The sequence below is a fragment of the Podarcis liolepis genome (genome assembly GCF_965112155.1).
Source record: "Podarcis liolepis genome assembly, chromosome: 1".
NCBI classification, from domain to species: domain Eukaryota; kingdom Metazoa; phylum Chordata; class Lepidosauria; order Squamata; family Lacertidae; genus Podarcis; species Podarcis liolepis.
Genome location: NC_139554.1, coordinates 126,272,842 through 126,300,034, shown reverse-complemented (window position 1 = coordinate 126,300,034; position 27,193 = coordinate 126,272,842). Strand labels below are relative to the sequence as shown.

Genomic DNA, 27,193 nt, shown 5'->3' with positions numbered 1-27,193 from the left:
CAGATTGACGAGCCTCATCTGCCCCTCACTTCTCTCTGCAGCACGTGCAGAAACCACCTGCTTGACTGTTGGTCCCATTAGCTATTAAGGTATAAATGTGATCCCAAGTGTACTTTATTGGGGACGGGGCCCAAATCTTGAGAATAGGGCTCTAGACTTTGGGTAGAGGAAGGACAAAGTTCCTCTGCACCTCAAAATAAAATATGAATCAGCATTTCTGCTGGTCAAATCTCGTAAGACGAGTTTTTTTTTGGTGGGGGGGATTAGACACAGTCACTTACCAGAGCATTGACATCTTCTGTTTTGTAGATCAACATACGTATCTCATCAGGATCACCATTGAAAATTGCTTGGACCAGCGGGGGCTAGAAGAGACAAAAAATAAGAGAAGGGGGAATGATTTAATGTCAAACCCATTACATGCTCCAAGATATTTCCAGCCATGTTAAGCGTCGTATTTACACTAGACTGCCCTGAAATCTAAATCAAATGCCCGCTAGTCAGTTGAGGATTGGGGGCATTAAATCCTGCTGCTTTGGCCACACACCCCTGTTTCCTGCAAGAGAAAGAGGCGGGCAGCCAACACTGGATTTAAGCTGCTCTTCCGCCCATCAGATGGCATGGTTTTGATATGGCCTGGTTTATTTACCGTATTTTTCGCTCTATAAGACGCACTTTTCCTCTCCTAAAAAGTAAGGGGAGATGTGTGTGTGTCTTATGGAGTGAATGCTGCACGAAGCCTCTTCAGCGCAGCGGGAGCGTTCCTCCCACTGCACTGAAGAGGCTTTCTGTTGCTTTTGCTGAAGCCAGAACTGCAAGAGGGATTGTTGCGCAGCAATCCCTCTTGCTGTTCTGGCTTCAGGGATAGCCGCGCAAAGCCTCTTCAACAACATTTGATTCAGAATATTTTTATTTTTCTTTTCCTCCTCTAAAAACTAGGTGCGTCTTATGGTCAGGTGCATCTTATAGAGCGAAAAATACGGTATATACTGCTTTTTAGTGCAAATCCTTCCCCCCCAAAAAGCAGTGGGCAACATTGTATCATATTAATACAAAATAAATATACAATGAAAGTGCAAAACATACAATACATCAATGGAAACAATAGGACATTGCAAGTGACATCAACTGATGGTTGGGTGGCTTGGGGGAAATGGTCTTGTGAACCAACTTTGAACCCTCTAACAGGCCAAGATTGACTTACACCAACAACCCTCTATGCGCTACTATCTCAGCTGCTAACAATGGTTCTTTATAACTGCCTGCTAGATTTCTGAAAACTGGTCAACATCCTTCCGCAACTTTAAAAATCTATGCACTCTGAATACCATATTCTCCTGGCTGTCTGCTAACAAAGGCCAGAGAAGGGAGGGTGATTTTGCACTGGAGTAAGAAAGGGGGCACTTGAACCCATAGCCTGTCCCCGGAGAAAAAACAGCCTTTGCCTTTGCACAACACACAATGTTCATATGTTTCTATGCAGGGGAAGGGCGCTTGGGAAACTGACATCATTGCTGTCGCATTCATGGAATCTAGGATATAGTGTGAATGGCTAAAGCAGGAAATAATTAAGCAGCTGGTCCTTCAGTAGTTGGAAAATATTACTGATGAGACTGAAAGAAACATCTGCTCCGAGAGTTCACCATAAGCTGCCCCTTTCAGTCTATATTTAGAGGCGAGATCTATCCGTGGTTCTTAACATCCTTTAAACTTATTTTAAAGCATGATCATAAAGCAGAGGTGGGGAACTGGCTGGGGCTGGGGCGCCAGATCCTTATCTCCATTCACCCCCGAGGACCAAGTCTGGCACATGGGCAAAGCCACCCACATACCATTTCACCTCCTGCCCTAATGACATCAGGTAACATATTTTTGCCTACAGGTGAAACTCGGAAAATTAGAATATCGTGGAAAAGTTCATTTATTTTAGTAATTCGACTTAAGAGGTGAAACTAATATATGAGATAGACTCATGACATGCAAAGCGAGATATGTCAAGCCTTTATTTGTTATAATTGTGATGATCATGGCGTACAGCTGATGAAAACCCCAAATTAACAATCTCAGAAAATTAGAATATTAAATGAAATCAGCAAAACAAGGACTGCAAATAGAGCAATATTGGACCTCTGAGAAGTAGAAGCATGCAAATGTACTCAGTGCTTGGTTTGGGCCCCTTTTGCATCAATTACTGCCTCAATGCGGCGTGGCATGGATGCTATCAGCCTGTGGCACTGCTGAGGTGTTATGGAAGACCAGGAAGACCATAGCAGCCTTCAGCTCTTCTGCATTACTCGGTCTCATGTCTCTCATCTTTCTCTTGGCAATGCCCCATTGATTCTCTATGGGGTTTAGGTCAGGTGAGTTTGCTGGCCAATCAAGCACAGTAATCCCATGGGCACTGAACCAGGTTTTGATACTTTTGGCAGTGTGGGCAGGTGCCAAAGTCCTGCTGGAAAATGAAGTCAGCATCCCCATAAAGCTCGTCTGCGGAAGGAAGCATCAAGTGCTCCAAAATCTCCTGGTAGATGGCTGCGTTGACCCTGGACTTAATGAAGCACAGTGGACCAACACCAGCTGATGACATGGCTCCCCAATACTCTTTTCTGATGAGAGCAGCTTTTGCATCTCATTTGAAAACCAAGGATCCAGAGTCTGGAGGAAGAATGGAGAGGCACACAATGACAGATGCTTGAAGTCCAGTTTGAAGTTTCCACAGTCTGTGTTGATTTGGGGATACAGTGGTACCTCGGGTTACATACGCTTCAGATTACACACTCCGCTAACCCAGAAATATTGCTTTAGGTTAAGAACTTTGCTTCAGGATGAGAACAGAAATCGGGCTCCGGCGGCGCGGCGGCAGCGGGAGGCCCCATTAGCTAAAGTGGTGCTTCAGGTTAAGAACAGTTTCAGGTTAAGTACGGACCTCCGGAACGAATTAAGTACTTAACCTGAGGTACCACTGTATTCTAATTTTCTGAGTTTCACCTGTATGCCGTTTGACACCAGGTGCTTCCCAAGCACTAACTATCAGCTGATGGTTGGCGCTTGGGAAGTCTTGTATGCAGCACTTCCCCATGATCAGCTGACAATCAGTGCTGTGCTACACCTTTTTTAAAATAAACAATTTGATGCTTGAGACACACTTCGTAACAGGCAAATATCTTCCCCCATTCTATCAGATCCGGCCAGTATTACCCAGGGATGTAAAATGTATTATTAAAGTCATCTAATATAGTGGATCACTGAAGTCACCTTGGTACCTCAGTGTCCTGATATCTTCTGGGGAGTCCCTCCTTAAAGTCCCACCTTTGGGTGTTACACATTACTTGGTGACACCGGACAGGGCCTTCTCTGTGACGGCACCCCACTTGTGGAATGCCCTCCCATCTGATATTTGCTTGGCAATAACCTTATTCAGTTTGGTGCCTGGTTAAAACCTGGTTATTTACTCAAGCTGCTTGTAACTGTTCATCTCACCGCTTAACTTGCAATGGCTGTCACTTGCATTTCAGGAGTAGCACTGACCCCCTAATCTAAAACCACAAATTGGCTAACAGGGAGCATGATGTTCATCGCTTAGTTGCTGACGCATCCTTTACACATACACAAAAGCCTTTAAGCCCTTAAATAGCAAGCCTAATAATAAGACCTCATAATAATAGGTCTTGAAGCCCTATAAATAACATTATAGATCTTCAGTCAGGTTGTTCAGTATGCTAGGGGTGTACACTGAGTAAATACAGATTTCCCCCTTCGGCTTTCTGAGCTAATTTTGGCCCGAAGCTTGGCTTCAAAATGGCTCATTTCCATTTTTCTGTGTATAACCAGACTCCTGCCCTCAGGATTGCTAATGTTTCCAGGTGAAACAGAGGCCAATTCCTGCGCTCTCCCCCTGGAACCTGGCCATTCTCCGACCACAGAAAATTGCAACAACTGAGCGGTGTGTGTTTTGACAACAAGACGGACCTACATTTTTCAAACCAAGCGGGTGGGGTTCTGAAAATAGGCATTTTTGAAATGTGTGTGCCACTTCTGAAAAGGAGAAAGAGCAGAGATGAATTTCCCTTCCATTTTCAACTCACTCTTTTTCATGGTGGCAATTCCAACCCTCTCCCATAGTTTATGGTAGTTCAATAGGCGAAGGCAGGGGGGAATGTGATTATGATCCACTCTTCAAATATCATCTCCAATTCTAAAATCTGCAAGTGTGGGGGCGGGGGGGGGGCGGACCTCAGAAAATTCAAAGAAAATATTTTAGGGCAGTTAATTCCAAACTTTTAACAACAGAGAGAGAGATTTATTTGACGTGATTTATATACCAACTTGGCTGTGAAGCGGTTCACACGCCAAAATTGAAATTATCAAGAAAGCACAGTGAAAATCAGGTATTTATAAAGCATTCGAGACGAATTAGAATCCCAAGTACAGTACAGTAACCAAAAACAGAACTAAGCAGCTTTGGGAGGATGTCATTCTGAACAGAGAAAAGGGGAGGAGGAAGGAGCGGGCGTTTAATCCTTCTACCTCCAGCTTCTTTTTTTGCTTCAAATCTGCACCACAACATTATCCACCTTACAGAAGCAAAATGTCAGCTCAGGGGAGGGTGGAGAGATTTTGAGGGGAGAAGTCGCAAGCAGGGAAAATCTCTCTCTCACACATACACACAGCACCCCCTGCCCCCAGGAGAAAATGGCTGGGGACACCATACATGGTTTTGGGCTCATGAGAACCTTTAACTGTACAATTTATTTTTTAAAATACAACCCAGGTTTAGCTGGGAAATGAATGGGCTAACTACACCTAACATGCCCAGCTTGTTTAACCTGCATTTTGCCCCTTTCCTTGCCAGGCCTCACCATCGCAACCAGCACTCTGGGACTCCCATATCCCCAGAGTCCACCCATAGCCTTCCCTGGGTAACTACAAATAGCATTTTAAATCGCTTAGGATTTTCCAGTATGCCCCAGAGCAACGCAACAGTGGTCGTCCTGAGGCACTGTGGATTTTTTTTTTAATTAAAAAAAGGGCTATCTACCAATGTCACCAGGTAAGCCCACAGCCAAAGCCCACCCCCAAAAGCGGTCCATGTCAATTCTGCTCTTCCGACAGCTGGATAATGAAAAGCAGAGCATTTATGGCCCAGGCACTTTAAGGAGTAAAACTCAGGGTCTCTCCCCACCCACAATTTCTTGTTTCCCAGGCAGGGGAATGATCCACCAAGTATTATCAGCAAACACAATATAAACAACCTTGACGATGACAACAACACAACACTCCGCTTTCCTCCTTCTTGAGATATCCAGTCTTTTGGCCTTGAGAATCATTATCTTCTCACTGACACTTTTCTTCACCAGGAAAATGTTTCACTGGACATTTTGGCTGGCCTTTCCTCACAAGATTTCCCAACCCTTTTTTTATTTTAAAGCCACCAGCTTTGTTAATCTCTTGCTAATCTCTTTTAAAGCTACCAGCCTTATTAGGAGCTTCGAAGGATGACGGCAACAGAATCCAAAAGGAAAAGGAAATAAAAGGACACTAGAGCATGAAAATCTAGTTTCCAAACTCTTACTTAAATGCACAAACACACACACCCCTCCATAAACCTGTTTTTTTAATCATTCGTCCTGCTTGGCTTGCAAAAAGCTTACACAGGGGTTAGACTACATCTGATCTCTATTAAGTAGTCGTGTACAATCATGTTCATTGTGAGATTGTTGTAGATTTAAAAAGAAAAAAAGATAATGGGTTCTAGCCAACTAAGCCCTACTCATCAAGTAGACCCACTGAAATTAATAGGCCTAAATTAGTCATGCCCAGAGACTTCAATAGGCCTACTCTGACTACGCCTAGCAGTAGCTAGATCCCTAAGTTGCAGGATGTCTGAAATGTTAATGTATTATAGGATTTCCCCTCATTTTTGCATTTGTTGTGTATTTTTCTATAATGCAAGCTGCTTGGAAAGCTTCGGGTGACCAGTGAACTAATAAGTTTTGTGTTGTTAAGTCGTTTAGTCGTGTCCGACTCTTTGTGACCCCATGAACCAGAGCACGCCAGGCACTCCTGTCTTAATAAGTTTAGTCAATATAAATAAATAAACCCTAACAGTTTCGTTTGCCAAAACACTCTGATTCAGCAGCCAACAGGCTAATAGGGAGAAAATGAATGCAATGCAATGTTCAGGAGCTAAAGATGAGGAGGGGTGCTCAGGTAATGGATCCTTGAAAGTGTCTCTGTAAAACTTTGGATGGTACGGAGAGTTTAAAGGAAAGGCAAGTTGAAGTGAATAAGAGAGTTGTGATACACAGCACATCACATCAATCTTGCCTTCTTCACAAGTGCAGACTATTGCAGTTAACTAAAGTGCATTGTGCTGCGCCTATTAACACGATCTGGAAACCTCTCTGTCTCTCTCTCCCCTCCACCTCCTCTCTTTAAAGGGAAGGATGTAAACATTTTGCTCTCTAGTGACCCACTAAAAGCCAACAAGAACATTTTCCACTTGCTTTGCCAGATGCAGGAGAGGCAGTACAGTCTGAAGGCATAAGAAATCTCCTCGGCAAGGCCCGTTTGCACTGAAATCCCCCTGTGGTCAAGTTGGCTTTCATCTGCTGGGTTTAAAAGCACGTCGGCTGAGAAAGTCTCTTGGGAAATAGGACCGATGGCAAAAAAAGGCTTTAACTTCCCTAATCCTGGGCTTCCTGTTGTTATAAAAATGCGTTGCTCTAACTCGCAAGCGGTCCGTCCCCCCCGTCCCCCCAGCGAAATCTGCAAACTCAGGCGAGATTCATTTACACAAATCGGGAATACGGGACGCTGTTTCAGAGGTTTTATTCATTTACTGGGGCAGGAAATCCCAGACCATTTCAGCCACTTTCGCTCCTTTCCATTAATGGCGTGCTCCTGCTGCCAACTCCATCCTGTTTCCTTTTCCACAGTAGTAATAACTATGGGTTGCAGCTGGCCAGAGCAGCACTTGTGCCAAGGGGATCCCTATTCCTCCTCACCATTCCAAGTCCCTCCAACCCCCCCGAAGAAATGAGCACAGACAATTTCCGCAAACATCCGGTCTTTTCAAGAGGACACAGGGAGAAGAGAAGGGAATATATCTTGTACCATTTCTGACACGACCCTGTGGTATTCAATTAAATTGCCAATTATATCAAGATGAACATGAACATGAGGGACACATTATCTAGGGACTTTTCATTTATTGTAAGCCTACTGAATCTTGGATATAATTTATATGTATAGGTATTATTATTATTATTATTATTATTATTATTATTATTATTAGGACTTTTTTCAGCCAGAACTCGACAGAACTTAGTTCTGGCACCTCTCAGGTGGGCGCCATTGCCATTATAAGAGAACAAGGGAGGTGTTCATGGTGAATTCCAGCACCTCTTTTTCAATAAAAATAGCACTGATTGTTATTATTATTCTTTAAAGTTATATCTATACAGTGGTACGTCTGGATGCGAACGGAATCCATTCTGGAACCCCGTTCGCATCCTGAAGCGAACGTAAGACGCGACTGCGCATGCACGTGATGTCATTTGAGCATTTGCACATGCGCGAGTGGCAAAACCCAGAAGTAATGCGCTCCGTTACTTCCGGGTCGCCGCGGAGAGCTACACGAAAATATGTAAGCTGAAGCGTATTCATCCCGAGGTATGACTGTATAGAGATCGCTATACACTGAGAGAGAGAGAGAGAGAGAGAGAGAGAGAGAGATCACACACTATTTTTCCAATAAAAAAATAAACAGAGAACAGTAGACTTACATATCTTAGATACAGAAAATGTATATTTACTTCATTGGGTAAAGTGCTAGACTTGGAAAAGGTAGATTCAGATCCCAGTTCAGCTGTTATCTTAGTGAGTTACTTTGTGGTTATCTGTTCCTCCTCCTACAAAAGAGGCTCAGTATTGACCTTCCTTTCAATCTCAATAATTTTATTCTGCTTTTCCTTTCTCATACCAGTCTGGAATATTGATCACAAGGTGGGCTATAAATGGAAGCAAATAATGAATGCAATTTCAGATTAGTGCCGAGAATGAAGAAGTTAAAAAAATAGTAATACCAGTAACATGTTATCTGTAAAGCAAACAAATCTCAAAGTCTAGAAGAGCTGTCAATAATATTGAAGGGAATTATCCTGTCGTGAATAAGACAAGTTCATTTTTCTTGGAAGCTGCGCTCCCCAAAGAAGTCTCAACACCCACTCCTCTCTATAATTTCTTTTAAAACTCCCTATATATATTTTCTTTTATCTACTGTGCTGAGCAGCAACCTGACAGACATTTTTAAAAGCCAGGCCACAGATATTTGGCACATATGGTTCTCTCAGAATGTTTCAACTCCGGAAACTAGGAACCGATGCTTCACTCTTCTCTGCTTAGTTCAGTGATAACAGGAAATTAACGCAATGAGGTTTTCTCTAACTAAAGACTACAAGCTGAGCATTTTAGTTTTACACTAATGCCATATGTATGGCTTTTCTCTCAGTAGTGGTATTTTTTTTTAAAAAAAAACCAACAACAACCCACCAGTCCATGTTTAAAATGCATGTGCAGGCGCAGAAAGACTGACTGAAGCATTAAAGCAGCTGTAGTATTATTAGTAATAATAATAATAATAATAATAATAATAATAATAATAATGACTACTTATCCCTATCTCCAAAAAAAAAACAACAACAACCCACCAGTCCATGTTTAAAATGCATGTGCAGGCGCAGAAAGACTGACTGAAGCATTAAAGCAGCTGTAGTATTATTAGTAATAATAATAATAATAATAATAATAATAATAATGACTACTTATCCCTATCTCCAAATGGCAGCAATTTGGGAGAATATAGTTTCTGTTTATTCCTTAAGCATAGCACATTTAGGCAGGAAATGAATAGAGGTGGAGAGATTTATAGTAATTTTAACGTACACAGGCCTTGAGCTTGGTTGTTAGAACTCCAGAAAACTCAACAATCGGCTCACATCAAAAGATAATGTACGGCAGCCATTTTGAAGTGTCCTACTAGTGTCTTACTCACAGGAGTCATGGAAATGTAAACTGGGGACAGCAAACACCTTACACCGAAAGCAGAAGACTTCCTACACAGAAATCTGGGAACTATGGTTTGCTCAGGGTGCTGGGAGTTGTAGCTCTGTGAGAGGTAAACTACAGTTCCCAATATTCTTTGTGGAAGCCATGTGCTTTAAAGGTTTGGTGCCCCCACTTGAGGAACCTACTCATTGACTTGATTGTAAGAAGACTAGAAAAGGTAAAGGGACCCCTGACCATCAGGTCCAGTCGTGACCAATTCTGGGGTTGCGGTGCTCATCTCGCTTTATTGGCCGAGGGAGCCGGCGTACAGCTTCCGGGTCCTGTGGCCAGCATGACTAAGCCGCTTCTGGCGAACCAGAGCAGCGCACAGAAACGCCGTTTACCTTCCCGCCAGAGCAGTACCTATTTATCTACTTGCACTTTGACGTGCTTTCGAACTGCTAGGTTGGCAGGAGCAGGGACCGAGCAACGGGAACTCACCCCGTTGTGGGGATTCGAACTGCTGACCTTCTGATCGGCAAGTCCTAGGCTCTGTGGTTTAACCCACAGCGCCACCCGCGTCCCTTGTAAGAAGACTTATACACCTCCCTATACAGTGGTGCCTCACAAGACGAAATTAATCCGTTCCGCGAGTCTCTTCGTCTAGCGGTTTTTTCGTCTTGCGAGGCAACCCTATTAGCGGCTTAGCGGATTAGCGCTATTAGCGGTTTAGCGGCTATTAAAGGCTTAGCGGCTATTAAAGGCTTAGCGGATTAGCGGCTAAAAGGCTATTAGCGGCTTAGCGGCTTAGAAAAAAGGGGGGGTAAAGCGGAAAAAAATTGGAACACTCGCAAGACGTTTTCGTCTTGCAAAGCAAGCCCATAGGGAAAATCGTCTTGCGAAGCAGCTCAAAAACGGAAAACCCTTTCGTCTAGCGGGTTTTCCGTCTTGCGAGGCATTCGTCTTGCGGGGCACCACTGTACACCTCTTCGACAAGCTTTTGATTTTGAAATTTAATAGCAAATGGGTGCAATGTGATTTTAAGAACAGCATAGCCAGGAAGCACCCGGCTGACGTATAGCTATAATTTGAAAATATCCTACATGGTTGCTCTGTTGAGCCATACATGGTGAGGGTCACCTGCAGTCAGTGGCGAAGCTGACTCAGTGCTTGACCAATCTCCTCCCTCCCCACTTCTTCCTCAGAGTTGCAAAGGGCATTAAAAAGACTAGCAAGTCTCCAGCCAACCAGCTTTCCATGCTTTGTGCTACAGACATCATGGAGAATGTCTGCCTTTGAGAGCAAATTTGTGAGCAACAGGTGCAAGTGTGATCTTGCAACACAGTTCCGCTATTTACTTGGGGCCGTTATAAGAATTTTAAGGTCTCAAATATAGAATAAATATTCATAAATGCACACATATCTAAATATATAAACCAGGGGTCAGCAAACTTTTTCAGCAGGGGGCCGGTCTTCTGTCCCTCAGACCTTGTGGGGGGCAAAACTATATTTTGAAGAGAGAGAAAAGAACAAATTCCTATGCCCCACAAATAACCCAGAGATACATTTTAAATAAAAGCACACATTACAGTGGTGCCCCGCAAGACGAATGCCTCGCAAGACGAAAAACCCGATAGACGAAGGGGTTTTCTGTTTTTCTATGCGCTTCGCAAGACGAATTTCCCTATGGGCTTGCTTCGCAAGACGAAAACGTCTTGCAAGTCTTGCGATTTTTTTCGCTTCCCCCCCCCCTTTTCTAAGCCGCTAAGCCGCTCATAGCCTTTTAGCCGCTAAGCCTTTAATAGCCGCTAAACCGCTAATAGCGCTAATCCGCTAAGCCGCTAATAGGGTTGCTTCGCAAGACGAAAAAACTGCTAGACGAAGAGACTTGTGGAACGGATTATTTTCGTCTTGCGAGGCACCACTGTATACTCATGTAAAAACACGCTGATTCCTGGGGTGTCCACGGGCCGGATTTAGAAGGCGATTGGGCCGAATCCGGCCCCCGGGCCTTAGTTTGCCTACCCATGATATAAACCATAAGTCTGAAATAGTACGGGAGAGCAATCCTGAAGCCATTTTGACTCTCCCGGTGACCTCAAATATTCCTCTGCAGTAAGGGAGGCAAATGGGGAAAGCCTTCCCATTGTCCTTTTGCTTACCAATCCTGTCTTAAGGGCATATTTGTGTATGAATAAAGTGAGTCTGTGACCTGGATTCCGGAACTAAAGTATTAACCATCACAAAAGAATGGCCAGGCTGCCCATGTAATGCAATGAGTGACCATTATCAGGTATCCTGGCAGACAGGATTTCTGCTGTAGACCAGCTCCTATGATGTATGTATGATGATGATTTTGGGGTGGTCTTTGACTAAGGGGGTTGGGCAGTGTTAAAAGTCTTTAAAGGTTCCTGCACACTTTTGTTCAGGGCCGCTCCCTCCTTTGAAGGAGGGGAGGGGACTCTGTTGCAATGCAACAGTAAAATAAATATCTTCCTTGCTTTCAACTGGATCCTGCCTCCACCCATTCTTCTCTGACCAATCATGGACTTAGGGGACTCAAGAGTCCCATGGGGAGTTAGGCAGCAAAAGCCAAAGCCCAATTTTTACATCAGGGCTCTGATAGAACGAGGAACATTCAGCACCTATACCCACAAGAAAAACTACAATGACAAAAACCAATTAAGGCAGCCCCAAGCAGCAGCAACACAGGGAGATCTCTCACCGATAGCTTCTGCATCCAGCCGTCCTACCCATTTTCGGCATTCCCCAGTGGCAGCTATTCCTTAATTAGCAAAACACCCTTAACACATGGGTCAAGGACACCCACTAAGACCCATCGCAACTGGGGCACGTGGGGGAACGTATAATAAATTTTGTATCACTAAATGTTGTGCTTTATCTTTCCCCAAAGGAGCAAATGAGAGAAAGCAAAGAAGTGTACTCCGGGGCACCATTTTGGAGGGGTATAACCTAACCCTGATGACCTCAGTTTTCTGAAAGAAGGACAAGTTCCTTTATCTTGCCAGCCACTTGCAGCCCACTTACTTGGTGCTCTACAACTCAACGGAATCTACAGTGGTACCTCGGGTTATAGACGTTTCAGGTTACAGATGCTTCAGGTTACATACTCCGCTAACCAGAAATAGTACCTCGGGTTAAGAACTTTGCTTCAGGATGAGAACAGAAATCGCGCAGCGGCAGTGGGAGACCCCATTAGCTAAAGTGGTACCTCAGGTTAAGAACAGTTTCAGGTTAAGAACGGACCTCCAGAACGAATAAAGTTCTTAACCCGAGGTACCACTGTACTGAGAATTGAGTCTCTCTCCCCTCCCTTCAATGGCAAACCCAAAACACAAATAAAGAAGAATGCAAATGCAAGGCCGGCCCTATCATTAGGCAGAGAGAAGCAGCTTCCTTAGGCAGACAGATAGGGGGCAGACAGAGCTGTATTGGGCAGTGTGCCCTGTGTCCCCTCAGCTACATTGCTGCCCTCTTGTACAATAGAGGCCACTGTGCCATCATCAGCATTGAAGCAATTGCCAATGTAGTTGGCTTTTGCACATGGGATGGGGGAAGGCACCATCCTGATCTCTGCCTCAGGCACCAAAATGTCTTGGACTAGCCGTAACTAGTCATTTTGTGGAGGAAAGCATTTGGGGTTCAAATCATAGCTTGGGGGGGAGAAAAAGTAATTGAATGGAAAGCAGCAACACATAACTAAGTTTTTATTAAAAACCTTTCAAGACGTAATTCTGCACTGGACTCTTGCCGTAAAACCAATCTTATACCATCTCTGAGAACACCTGGTGTCAATTTGCCCTACATTCAATGAGAGGGGAGAGGGGAGTCAAAAAGAACACTAGTTCTAACAAGATTCAAATGTAGAGATTATTTTGCAAGCGGACAGCTTTCTTTCACACCAAGAATGTGTGCACCACAGCTTAATGAGATATGTCAAGACTAATCTCTTTATTTGCCCATTAAGCTGCCTGGTCCCCGTGCAGACCTAAGTCATTAAATAAGATGTGTTCACACACTTTGGGCACCGCAAAGCCATAGAGAAATTATAAACAATACTACAGCTCATGTGTGTTGTAGACTCGCATGACTCCAGCACAGCGTTGTAAACTTAAGCTCTTTGCAATAACACTACTAGCAGCCTCGTACCAGGCATTGGGTCAGTTCTACCAGATGTTACTGAGGGGAAAGAAAAAACAGGTGCCATTTTCAGGGGCGGCCAGGCATTTAGTGCCGCATCTAATTTAGCCACGGAAGTAGTAACTTTTCATCCCAGGATGCCTCAACGCTGAAACCAGGAAACCACCACCTTGCAAACTGCCCAGCTTGAAATCACCTCCAAGCAGGAGACCTTCACAGCTCCCCACAAAACCTCTGGCCAAATACACTACAGAGATCAGATGTACTCAGCACAAACAGATCCCTGAAAAAGAGTTGCACTGGTGTTCAGCTGAGGCTGGAAATCCCATTTTGTCTTTTCTCCGCCATTCCACTCCTAGCAAAAGTTTCAAGCAACATTATAGAAAATATACATCGAAAAGCTCACCAGCTGGCTCTGGGATATTCGTGAATTGCAGCAAAGTTATTCTCTTGGGGGGGATCTTGTGCAGTCACTGTTACATTTTTACACAGCGGGGTTCCAATCCTGCTCATTCTCCCCCAGGACCTAGCAATACAGTCGTACCTCTGAAGTCGAACACAATCTGTTCCTCAAGTCCGTTCGACTTCCAAAATGTTCGGAAACCAAGGCGCGGCTTCCGATTGGCTGCGGGAAGCTCCTGCAGCCAATCGGAACCTGCGTTGGATGTTTGGGTTCCAAAGAACGTTTGCAAACTGGAACACTCACTTCTGGGTTTGCGGTGTTCGGGAGTGAAAGTGTTCGACTCACAAGGCGTTCAACTTCCGAGGTACAACTGTATACACATTCATTTTACCTTCTGGATGAACATAAATACAGTGGCACCTCTAGTTATGGACTTGATCTGTTCCGGGGTGCCATTCGCAACCCGAAAAGTCCATAACTAGAGCGCCGCTTCTGCGCATGCGCATGGCACAATAGAGCACTTCTGTGCACACATGTGCAGCAAAACCCGGAAGTATACACTTCTGGGTTTGCCGTGTTCGCAAGCCGAAAAGACGCAACATGAACCTAACACAACATGAGGTATGCCTGTATGCAAAATGTTCAATATGGAAATTTACTAAAATATCAAAGCCGGGTATTTCTAGACTGACTGCTGTGAACTGTAATTGGCAGGATTTCATGCAAGTCATGAAATTGTTACATACATTAAAGCAGGGGTGAGAAACCTGTACTCCTCCAGTGATTGCTGAACTCCAGCTCCCATCAGCCCCAGCCAGCATGGCCAGTGACCAGGGATTATGAGCACTGTATTCAACGACTGAATGTATTCAAGCCATAGTTAATGGCTATACAGTGGTACCTCGGGTTACATACGCTTCAGGTTACATACGCTTCAGGTTATAGACTCCACTAACCCAGAAATATTGCTTCAAGTTAAGAACTTTGCTTCAGGATGAGAACAGAAATCGTGCTCTGGCAGCGCGGCGGCAGCAGGAGGCCCCATTAGCTAAAGTGGTGTTTCAGGTTAAGAACAGTTTCAGGTTAAGAACGGGCCTCCGGAACATATTAAGTACTTAACCCGAGGTACCACTGTACATGAATTCTGTTAAAAATAATACACATTAACCCGAGGTACCACTGTACTGTGTTACAGCACAGAAATACAGTGGTGCCCCGCAAGACGAATGCCTCGCAAGACGAAAAACCCGGTAGACGAAAGGGTTTTCTGTTTTTTGATGCGCTTCGCAAGACGAATTTCCCTATGGGCTTGCTTCGCAAAAGAAACAGTCTTGCGAGTCTTGCGATTTTTTTCGCTCCCCCCCCTTTTCTAAGCCGCTAAGCCGCTAATAGCCTTTTAGCCGCTAAGCCGCTAAGCCTTTAATAGCCGCTAAACCGCTAATAGCGCTAAGCCGCTAATAGGATTGCTTCACAAGACGAAAAAACCGCTAGACGAAGAGACTCGTGGAATGGATTAATTTCGTCTTGCGAGGCACCACTGTAGAGCCACTGAGAAGCTGCCATCCTACCATTCTGATTGGTGCTATCTCTTAAAGGCCTCTAATTATTCAAAACCGAACGCATGAAATCAATTTATCACTATTGTAAATAACTTAAAATATAGTACAGAAACCTGTGTCCAAGCTGCAAAGGGGGACTGGTGCTCTTATTGCCCTCAGCTGTTAACAATATTACTGACACACATACCCCAACTCCTCGTAGAGATTTCTTCTCAAAATTTCAGAGAAAAACCCTCAGGAAACTCTCAAGAAACTCTGAGCGCCGGATCTCACACTTCTGTGTGCCTTTCCTTCTTCCCACACAAGACCTAAGCCTTGTCTCAGATCATCAAACCTCCGTAATCTTGCATTTGCATCAAGTGCAGCTGATGATACACTGCAGCCCTTTGTAATTAGAGCTTGTCAAACAGAGTTAAAATGGAGGAAAGGTTTTATCCACTTATCTGAGCTTTCCTTGTAGTAGAGGCCACACTGGCACAACAGCCACATGCACAGGGACAAAAGCCCCAATTGGTATGGTGGCTGACGGAGCCTTATCACAAATGGGGAATACTTGACTTAATCAGGTCCCTGAGTCCAATACAGCATGGTCACAACAACCACAGAGAGAGGACAAATATTTAAAGGGACTCAATGCACTTTTTGCCCCAGTGAAATGTCATTGTGACCACACCAAGTCAACTCTTAAATTGGGCAAGGTGTATACAGGTCAATGATTATGATACAATTACTACTCACAATGTAGTTTAACACGTACTTTCTAATTTTCCCAGTCACAAGGGAATCAATACAGGAACATATACTCAGTGGGGAATTAACTACAGTGGTACCTCGAGTTACATATGCTTCAGGTTACATACGCTTCAGGTTACAGACTCCGCTAACCCAGAAATAGTACCTTGGGTTAAGAACTTTGCTTCAGGATGAGAACAGAAATCGTGCTCCAGCAGTGCGGCAGCAGCAGGAAGCCCCATTAGCTAAAGTGGTGTTTCAGGTTAAGAACAGTTTCAGGTTAAGAACGGGACTCCGGAACGTATTAAGTACTTGACCCGAGGTACCACTGTACATGAATTCTGTTAAAAATAATACACATTATTTTTAGCTTTTATATACTAAGTTTCAGGAATACAGTCAGAGGTATTTACAAGTTTTTGAAAGGATGCAGTCACAACCAAGATTAATGCACTACAGCAATATATTGCTGCACCTGCCTGCCATACCTGAAAGAATCAACAATCACCAGTAAAATTAATTTCATGGTTCTGCATTGATGGCAGAGTACCTGCATTTAACCTTCAGAAATGTTTGCACAGTTCTGGCTACCTAATTCTGTAAATCACACCAGCATGAGCCTTTTGTATTAACATAAAAGGCAACTCCATGGAGATGTCTAGTGACCACATACAAGGAATGAAAGACCTGTGCTCTAGCAAAAACAAGGTTAGTTCAAGGAAGTGGGGGGGGGGGGTCTTCAGGGAGGAAGGCAGAGGCCTTGCAGATCAGGAGGCAACACCAGCTTGTACAACTTGTGATCGACCAACCCAAACGGACGCCTCTTGACTATTAACACATAGCTGTCAACTTACAGATTTGAAAATAAGGGACCAGCAGCCTCGAAAATAAGGGATCAGCAGCCAAAATAAGGGATTTTCCAGTTCAGCTTCTGAGCCCCTCCGAGCCAAAGGCAGAAAGCCCAGCCAGCAGCCAAACGAAGCCTCAAGCAGTGGTTCCCACAGCACAGCAACCCGGCAAAGGGGATGCAGCAAGGAAAACCACTGTCACCTCTCCGCTGGGAAGCGCTGAGCAAAAGCGAGTCCCCAGGCAATGCAGCTGATTTGATAGGCGCAAGGCATGCAAGCTCCACCCCCCAGTCGTTCTTAGACCCCTTATCAGGTGAGCAGTGCAGCCAAGCAACACAGTTGGAGCCTCCCTCCTCCCTGGCCGGCAGGCAGAGAGGGAGAGGAGCTGCTTCCTTTGAAACCTGGGAAACTTAAGGGACATCATCAATAAGGGACAGCAGCGGGACACAGTGCTGGGATAAGGGACTTTCCCGCCAAATAAGGGACGGTTGACAGCTATGTATTAACAGAGGACCTCAATGGGGTTGTCAAGTCTATAGCAGGTCCACAATACGTTGTTGTTGGTAGGGCAGCATTCAACGTAATGGGTCATAGATGATACAAGCCAGATTGTTGGCAGAGTTGGATGGGGAAATCCCACATACCTCCCTAGTTCCATCACCACTAATTGTTGGGGGGGGGGGAAATAGGTCACTAATCCTTAAAATGCATTCAAATGGAACATCATCCAAAGGCAGTCCATGATGAATGTGTGAGCTGCATGACTAGCAACAGACTCCACTGGAAGCATTTATATTAGCTGCTATTTTCTGCTCCTCCTGAGTCTCGCCTTCCCAGTGAGCATTTACTTATTACCATTGGCAGTGGGTGTTTTGCTATAAAAAGGAGAGAATATATTTACTGCGGGGATTTATACTGGAATCTTGGTACAAGGAGAGGACTGATGTTTTGAATTCCTACTTCTCAGTGCACCTGCTAACTTCCCCAGCTTAAATTACATACGCATTCTCTCCTGATTAATCTATTTTGCAGTTCCAGGGTCTTCTCTGTAACTTCACAGCCATGTGTGCCCTTGTAATGAGTCGAGTCCATCACTTAGGAGGTATAACCGTCACTAGGCTTATGTGGCTAGTCTTCTATGTTACAAAAATAAAATAAAAGTTGGGGAAAGGGAACCTTATAGAAGGCCAAAGCCCTAAAACCAATGAGAGCCCAAACCATTCAAAGGCCTTCCTTTCCCTTGTTCACCCACAGTAAAGGTAAAGGTACCCCTGACAATTAGGTCCAGTCACAGATGACTTTGGAGTTGTGCGCTCATCTCAATCTATAGGCCGAAGGAGCCGGAGTTTGTCCGCAGACAGCTTCCAGGTCATGTGGCCAGCATGACTAAGCCGCTTCTGGCGAACCAGAGCAGTGCATGGAAATGCCATTTACCTTCCCCCCTATTTATCTACTTGCACATTGACGTGCTTTCGAACTGCTAGGTGGGCAGGAGCTAGGACCGAACAACGGGAGCTCACCCCTTTGCGGGGATTTGAACTGCCAACCTTCTGATCGGCAAGCCCTAGGCTCAGTGGTTTAGACCACAGCGCCACCCACAGTAAAGGTAAAGGGACCCCTGACCATTAGATCCAGTCCTGGCCGACTCTGGGGTTGCGGCGCTCATCTCGCTTTATTGGCCGAGGGAGCCGGTGTACAGCTTCCGGGTCATGTGGCCAGCATGACTAAGCCGCAGTGCTCAAGAAACGTTCTGATGATCTTTACAGAGAGAATGAGCCAAAATGGTTTTAAGGGGCAAAATCGCCTTCTGTAGATCCTACAGCTTTGGCATGACAGGCTAGCAAGCCATTTGTGGTACGTCAACATGAAACTAGTTCAAATTGTCAATTCGATTTGCAAACGTAAGGGGGAAAGCAACCTTCTAATTTTGGTTTATTGCTCAGACACTTTCATTTTCAGGGCCTTTCTCTTTAAGATGATTAGGGAAACAGAGAGGGAGAAGTGAAGGCTCTTTCTACTACTTTAAGCATTATGCCCAAGATGTGCATTAAGGGCTAATTAAATTCTTTCCAGGAGCAGTTACCTTCTCCTTATTTGGGGAAAAAACCCCTGAGAGATGAAGTAATATACTGGCAAGATATTCCTGAAAGAAATGTCACCTCTGCATTTGGAGGAAGAATATTTATGGATTCAGACGGCATGTTTAAAAGAACCCAGAAGTCACCTCCATATCAGAATGTATGGTTTATTTTATGCCTCACAGAAAACTGGATTCAAGACTGAAAATGATTATAAGAATAGCCGGGACTTTGAATAGTAATTTGCTTCCAAATTCATAAACAATAGTGTTAACACCACAGCTAGATCTTGCCTTCTTTCTCTGAGATCCTCTTCTCACAAAGGTGGGGCCTTGTGTTAATGAGAGCAACTGAAATTGATGGGAGTGACCTTCCAGCTGTACTCTGGCTATCCAGCCTGCAGGTAATATATATGACTTTCCAGTAAGTGGGGCACAAGTAAAGTGGAGAAAGAAAAATGAATTCATTTTATACTGGCTGTGTTTGACATAGAGATAGAAAATGAGGAAAGTCACGCACAGCCCAATCATCTAATAAAAAACCAAAGGTGCCATGGCCTGTGTTTTTAAAGCAAAGGGAGCGACGCAGGTGGTGCTGTGGGTTAAACCACAGAGCCTAGGACTTGCCGATCAGAAGGTCGGCGGTTCGAATCCCCGCGACGGGGTGAGCTCCCGTTCCTTGGTCCCTGCTCTTGCCAACCTAGCAGTTCGAAAGCACGTCAAAGTGCAAGTAGATAAATAGGCACCGCTCCGGCGGGAAGGTAAACGGCGTTTCCGTGCGCTGCTCTGGTTCTCCAGAAGCAGCTTAGTCATGCTGGCCACATGACCTGGAAGCTGTACGCCGGCTCCCTCGGTCAATAAAGCAAGATGAGCACTGCAACCCTAGAGTCGGTCAGGGGTCCCTTTACCTTTACCTTTTATACTGTTCCAAATCCTTTACACCATTCTAAATGCCCCCCAAGCATGTAATGATCACCCCCCCAGCCCACCCATTCCCCCCAACCTCAAGAAAACTAGTAAAAACAGCTCTCCATAACTTCTTTCTGGACAGAGAAGAGCGAATACAGGGGATGCTCGGGTTGCAAACATGATCTGTGCAGGAGGCACGTTCGCAAATCGCAGCGTTCGCAACCCGCAACACCGCGTCTGCGCACGCGCGGGTCGCGATTTAGCGCTTCTGCGCAAGAGCCAAAACCCGGAAGTAACCCGTTCCGGAAGTAACCCGTTCCGGAAGTAACCCGTCCCGGAAGTAACCCGTTCCGGTTTCGGCGCAGTGCACAACCCGAAAATGCGCAACCTGAAGCGTCTGTAACCTGAGGTATGACTGTACTGCACTATTACATAGCCTTGTGTAGTGTTCCCACTTAACTTATTCCAGGATTAAATCTACTGAGGTTAAAACCATTAAGCGAGGAGAGACAGCCACCGGCAACTCTCCTTGCAACATGCTGGCTTATTTAGCAAATCTTTCTGGAAAGGCAGAAAGGGGAATAGGAACAATATTTGGCTATAGGTTGTAAAAGAGCAACTATGTAAGAGCAAGGCCTTGCCAAGAATGATAATAATCTCTCTCTCTCTCTTTGCATGGTAAAGACCTCATGAAATTCATTTTTAAGAAATGAATTCTCATGTTGGGGGCTGTGTGTGGGTGTTTGGGGGTTTTTTTTAAGCATAACACATGCTTGCCACAAATGCTGGACGGATTCCAGAAAGTCTGAAGGGGCATCAGATCCTTTCAACTAGTCTCTCCCAAGCATTGCTTTATCATTTTGCCACCTCACAAGCCACATGACCAGATTTGCCTCTCATTATGGCTTCCTTCCTGTGCTCAGTCCAAACTCCTTTCCACATGTGCAGTCTTCATCTGCAGGAGAATAAAACCTCCCACTTTCCTCTATTCTTTACTCTCTTCCAAAGTAAAAAATATCAGCACTGCCATTTAGAGTCTGCAGGAGTCTCTCTCTCTCTCTCTTCTCATCCCACAAAATTCCTGATACATCACCACCCTTAAGAAAATCCAGCAGAGGATTTGATGTTGCACTGTTTAAAGACGGTTTGGAGAATGGGAACCTCCAAGGTCATATGAAGGGAACTTCCAGGAACACCCTAGCCTAGAGTACAATGTTGAAAAGCATACCTGAATGGCAGCAAACTACAGTGGTACTAAGCCGCTTCTGGCGAACAAGAGCAATGCACAGAAATGCCATTTACCTTCCCGCCAGAGCAGTACCTATTTATCTACTTGCACTTTGACGTGCTTTCGAACTGCTAGATGGGCAGAAGCTGGGACCGAGCAACGGGAGGTCACCCTGTTGCAGGGATTCGAACTGCCGACCTTCTGATCAGCAAGTCCTAGGCTCTGTGGTTTAACCCACAGTGCCACCTGCGTCCCTTATTATTATTTTTCAGTATAGCAACATACAAATTCAACCAACTTGTATAAACAATGGATAATGAAGGTAGGCCATTTTACAGTACAGTGGTACCTCAGATTAAGTACTTAATTCGTTCCGGAGGTCCATTCTTAACCTGAAACTGTTCTTAACCTGAAGCACCACTTTAGCTAATGGGGCCTGCCGCGCCACCAGAGCACGATTTCTGTTCTCATCCTGAAGCAAATTTCTTAACCAGAGGTACTATTTCTGGGTTAGTGGAGTCTGTAACCTGAAACGTATGTAACCTGAGGTACCACTGTATAAGAAATGTTTGTAAACCTACATGCACTTATGATAAAACAACCACCATTTTGACAACATCCTTTAAAATATTTGCATTATGCTGTCCCCTAATTCACCATCACCATTATCAGAACCAGTGTTAGAAACTCAAGATATAAAAGCTAGGCGCCAAATGATTCCTTAAACCAGGGTTTCAGTCACCAAACGGAATGCCTAGTTGCCATTTTTTGGGCCAGATGGCTCGAAAGTCATACTGTATTTTTCAATAAGACTTTTGTGTTCCTGAAATTATTTCTGATTGTGCAGATAAAATATCGTGGATAGAATCCTACAAGATGTGTTGCTAGTGTCTGAAAACAGTCCTGATCTAAGGCTCCCGAGGTATGCACCTCCAGATGGGGGAATTTTGCAAACGCTGCAGAAGACCAAGGGGAAATTTAGAATATACAAGGTAAAAATAAAGGACCCCTGGGCGGTTAAGTCCAGTCAAAGGCGACTATGGGGTTGTGGCACTCATCTTGCTTTCAGGACGAGAGAGCCGGCGTTTGTCCACAGCCAGCTTTCTGGGTCATGTAGCCAGCATGACTAAACCGCTTCTGGGTGCAATAGAACACCGTGACGGAAAGCAGAGCGCACGGAAACCCCATTTACCTTCCCGCCACAGCGGGACCTATTTATCTACTTGCACTGGTGTGCTTTCAAACTGCCAGATGGGCAGGAGCTGGGACCGAGCAACGGGAGCTCACCCCGTTGTGTGGATTTGAACCGCCAACCTTCTGATTGGCAAGCCCAAGAGGCTCAGTGGTTTAGTCCACAGTGCCACCCACATCCCTTGGTATACACAACATATACAACATATTTCACTACATAACATAATATCTGTAGAGCATAAAATCAAACCAATTATATAAATACAATTATAATGCAATTTCTGGAACAACAGCAGCAGATAAAGAAGAGACACGACAGCATATATAAACTACAAGACAGCACACAAATATTCTCTTTTCTTTCAGTCAGGGTTTTTCCTGCTGCAAAACTCAAACCACCAAGAACAAAACCAAGGGGATGCAAGCCAAATTGCTTCTATTGAGAGCTGCCAAGAGAGGTCAATGATATTTTATTAGTTTCCTACTTACACAATGTTTGGTGACATCATAAAGCAGACGCACTTTGAAGGCTATTCCCATCGTCTTCCCTACCACTGTACACTTGACGGACATAGCTGAATTTCGAGGTGGAAGATGCCACAAGGTCAGTAACAGGTCTCATGTTACAAGTGCTGGTGCACATGACCAGATCGTGCATTTCCAACATCCTCAAAAGTTGTTAGTTTTGGAGCACTTTCCACCACGGAAGAAGCTGCAATCTCACAAGATCGATTCACTGCACCAAACAGGAAGAGGCGTAATGCAACGAGAGCTTTGCTAATTTAACATATGCAGTGTGTATGAGAGACAGAAACCTTGGCCTCAGACAAGTTCTAAACAAATAGAATTAAACTTACTGATAAATTCTTCCACAGAGCTTGAAAAGGAGACAGCATGAAATCACTGGAGAATGGTCACTGTGCTTATCTTGCGCACAACTGAGCTTTGCATTTCATGGTCTTCTGGCCACACTGTTTACAATTTTTACACATCGTACATAAGATATATTTATATAAAACCTGCCAACTGCAGATAAGACTTCATGCTTCTGACAGAGTGGGCTGTATTCCATGAAATAATATGCCACAATAACTCATTTCATCTTAGAAAAATGCCTTGTGGCACCTTACACATTTACTGCAGCGTGGCTACCCCTCTGGGACACTGAAATGCCATGTTCACCAGGCAAAAGAGGTCAAAGGACAGGGTGGGAACCAAACTTCCTGCTTTTGCTATGCATGAGAAGTAAACTGGAATAACTGAATTTGCTGAATTTGCAAAACATTAAAACGTTTTACAAATAGCTGCAAACTGGAAAGGGAAGACCGGAGTTTTCCCAACCGTAAAATATTCTGAGTGTAGTTTTAGGAACATTTCCGCATTTGAGAAAGAAATCCTCCATCCTAGCAGGTTGATTACTTTAAATAAAAAGGTAAAGGACCCCTGACAGTTAAGTCCAGTCCTGAACGACTGGGGTTGTGGCGCTCATCTCGCTTTACTGGCCGAGGGAGCCGACATTTGTCCACAGACAGTTTTTCCAGGTCGTGTGGCAAGCATGACTAAGCTGCTTCTGGCGAAACCAGAGCAGCGCACGGAAACGCCGTTTACCTTCCCGCCGGAGCGGTACCTATTTATCTACTTGTATTTGACGTGCTTTCGGACTGCTAGGTTGGCAGGAACTGGGACCAAGCAACGGGAGCTCACCCCGTCGCAGGGATTCAAACCGCCAACCTTCTGTTCAGCGAGTCCTAGGCTCTGTGGTTTAACCCACAGCGCCACCTGCGTCCCATACAAGAATTATACCAAGGCCTTAAAAATCAATGTGTTTTGGTACTTGTGTCAGATTTAATCACCAGTAATAATCTTCTGGAAACACAAAAATTAAAACCCATATCAAAATGAGCTGGCCCTAGGCTCTGTGGTTTAGACCACAGAGCCACCTGCGTCCCCTATTACTTTAAACACACACACACAAAACACACAAATGCAAACACTAGAGAATGCCACCAATGCTCACTCGACTCACCAATTCCACTTACCCTTTGCCAACCTCCCTTCCCTTGCGCCTGACCAACCCCCTCCTCCCTTTACACCTCACTCACCTCTCACTAACTCCCCACATCTTTAAATGTGTTTTCCCCTCCACATGTTTAATGGAGGGGGCTGGCACTTCACACAGCTGTTTGCTAAATTGCTGTGTGAAGCACCTCCCCACCATTAAACCTAGCTGCAGGCACACTTGACAGAGGGGGAGGCACTTCACAGTGGTTCCCCCCCCCCCACACTGTTAAATAGCAATGCTGCTAACTTGCTTGCCTACTGCTCCTTATGCTACGGTTGGCCTGGCTACATATTGGTGGCCATGCCAACTGCAGAGTGACGACAGCCTTACATTTATATATATATAGGAAGATAGACAAACCTTGAACACTTTTCACTGGATACATTGGCAACTGAAACGGGGACCTTTCACATGCAAACACACACACCCATACCTGATTGATGATGGCTGGCCTTTACAATATTTTAACAGTAGGGAAGGGCAAGTCTGTTTGTTTCCTATCCATGCCATTTCCACATATTTTTACATAGCTCTATTCTGTTTCTGTATTAATTCGCTTTAAAAAATACATACCTTCTCATTAGAAAAATTGCCCCAAATAATCTTACAGAAACCTCTGTAAGAGCATGACATTGTGAATGGATTAATGGAATTCATTTACCAAACAATTTAAACATTACATATGAAGCCTCATGCTACATAATTAAAAACAAATCTTTAATTCCTGATGAATAGCCTTTGGACTATAATGCTATTTAAACAGAAAACTATCTTTAGAAAGATTTTTCCTCCAAAAGCATTTTATTTTTAAAAAATGTAATTTAAATAGAAACAATCTGATTAAAAAAAAATCGACTTTTTAAAAAAATATCATTGATTTTTATCCACCCTGCAACAAACTAAGGGGTTAGTCCATGGGTAGGCAAACTCAGGCCCAGGGGCTGGATCCGGCCCAATCGCCTTCTAAATCCAACCCATGAATGGTCTGGGAATCAGCGTGTTTTTACATGAGTAGAATGTGTCCTTTTATTTAAAATGCATCTCTGGGTTATTTGTGGGGCATAGGAATTTGTTCTTTTTAAAATATAATCCGGCCCCCCACAAGGTCTGAGGGACAGTGGACCGGCCCCCTGCTGAAAAAGTTTGCTGACCCCTGGTAGTGGATAGGCATATAGACAAAAAAAGAAGGAGGGGGAGTAAGGCAGTAAGTTCTGAATGCACATAAACCCATAAATCTGAACATCTACTTCATTGCCCTTAAATTGCAGAAGCTTATTCGGGTCATATAATAATGGATGTTTCAGGAAAGGTATTAAGGAAGAAACTGAAGGAGCCAATTTGCAGAACCAATTTTTCCAGACTAGCAGGGTTACTCTTAAGATTTGTGATTAGTCACACTTTAAAGAGCTCTGCTGGGGAGGTGGGGAATCTAGGGCAATCTGCATTAGATAATACAACAAGCAGTTAATCCACAGAGACCCATAGCTTGTCCTCTGAACCCTGTATAAATGGCAATTAACTTCTTCAATTAGAAAGGCTCATAATATGTCCCTGAATCTGGCATTTCAAAACCTCCTTAATTTACAGGTCTATGCAAGGCGTTATTGCTGAGCTAGGCTCTCTTATTTCTATGAATAGAAGTAACGGACATAGGCTACAATTTCTTGATGAATTGGGAAGAACTGTGATTGGGAGTGTTTTGGAAGAAGAAAGTTAACCATCATTTTCATTATAGCTATCATTCCTAATCACAAAAGTTATCATTTGATTCAAGACATTAGAATGCTTTGGATTTTTTTGAATTACTGGGAGTAAAAGCATTCGATATTGTTTTAGGCTGTGTACACACCATACATTTGGGAACACGGGAATCATAGTTTTAAGATTGCTGGGAACTGTGACTCTGTGAAGGGTCAACTTGAGTTCTCATGATGCTTTTTTAGAGGAGGGCATGCTTTAAATGTAGGTAAAAGGTAAAGGTAAAGGATCCCTGGACAGTTATGTCCAGTCAAAGGTGACTCTGGTGTTGCGGCGCTCATCTCGCTTTCAGGCCGAAGGAGCTGGCATTTGTCCACAGACAGCTTTCCGGGTCATGTGACTAGCATGACTAAACCGCTTCTGGCACAACGAGACACCGTGACGGAAACCAGAGCTCACGGAAATGCAGTTTACCTTTCCGCCGCAGCGGTATCTATTCATCTACTTGCACTGGTGCGCTTTCGAACTGCTAGCTTGGCAAGAGCTGAGACAGAGCAACGGGAGCTCACCCCGTCAAGGGGATTCAAACCGCCGACCTTCAGATCGGCAAGCCCAAGAGGCTCAGTGGTTTATACCACAGCGCCACCCACTCCCATCCTTTAAATGTACCAGTGTGGACGCAGCCTTAAAAGGCCTCCCTTCACTTCCTTTGGTCCAGTGCAATCACCATCTCACAAACACTGATTAGAGCAAGTACAGAAAGTTCTTTCTCCAGCATTCTGGCACTAGGAGCATGGGCAGATTTCGGAGCGTATTAGACACACACCCAGAAACACAAAATGTTTTAAGAGGTAAACAGAACATCACAACTCTCTGGGGGGAACTCAGCCAAAACTTTACAGATCAAGCGTTCTCTGCCATTAGCGCAAGGGTGGAGAGCTCATGCCATGTTGGTGGATTCCAGTGTCCATCAGTCCTGGCCAGAATGGCCAATGGGTCAAGGATTATGGAAGCTGCGGTACAGCAACATCTGGAAAGCCACAGGTTCCCGTCCCCTGCCTTAAGCGCCTCAGTACTGGAAACCAAAGCAGCTCCTTTGCAGAAATACAGCAGTGGACTTTGCTCTTGTTAATTTGGCAGGATGACGCCTTATCATGTCTGAAGAGTTCGGCTACAGACTCTTGAGTGACTCTGAACATGCATTTTTATTTCAAGAGGGAACTGAAGTGATCATAGCTGCTGTCAAGCAGCCAAGAAAGGGGAGAAATTGTTCCAAA

The 27,193-nt window shown here is 44.5% G+C and overlaps 1 protein-coding gene across 11 annotated transcripts in view; it reads right to left on the bottom strand.

Moving 5' to 3' along the window:
- Positions 1-27,193, bottom strand: part of ANKRD44 (ankyrin repeat domain 44) — a 147,939-nt gene that overhangs the window by 87,113 nt on the left and 33,633 nt on the right. For 6 of the 11 annotated variants that reach the window (XM_083467739.1, XM_083467730.1, XM_083467731.1 and 3 more), the window contains exon 2: positions 282-365. In XM_083467739.1, the coding sequence (XP_083323865.1) occupies positions 282-365 (84 nt within the window). Of the gene's footprint in view, positions 1-281; positions 366-4,574; positions 4,772-27,193 lie in introns of those variants that run through there. The other 5 variants (XM_083467737.1, XM_083467732.1, XM_083467733.1 and 2 more) reach the window with 4 other exon arrangements.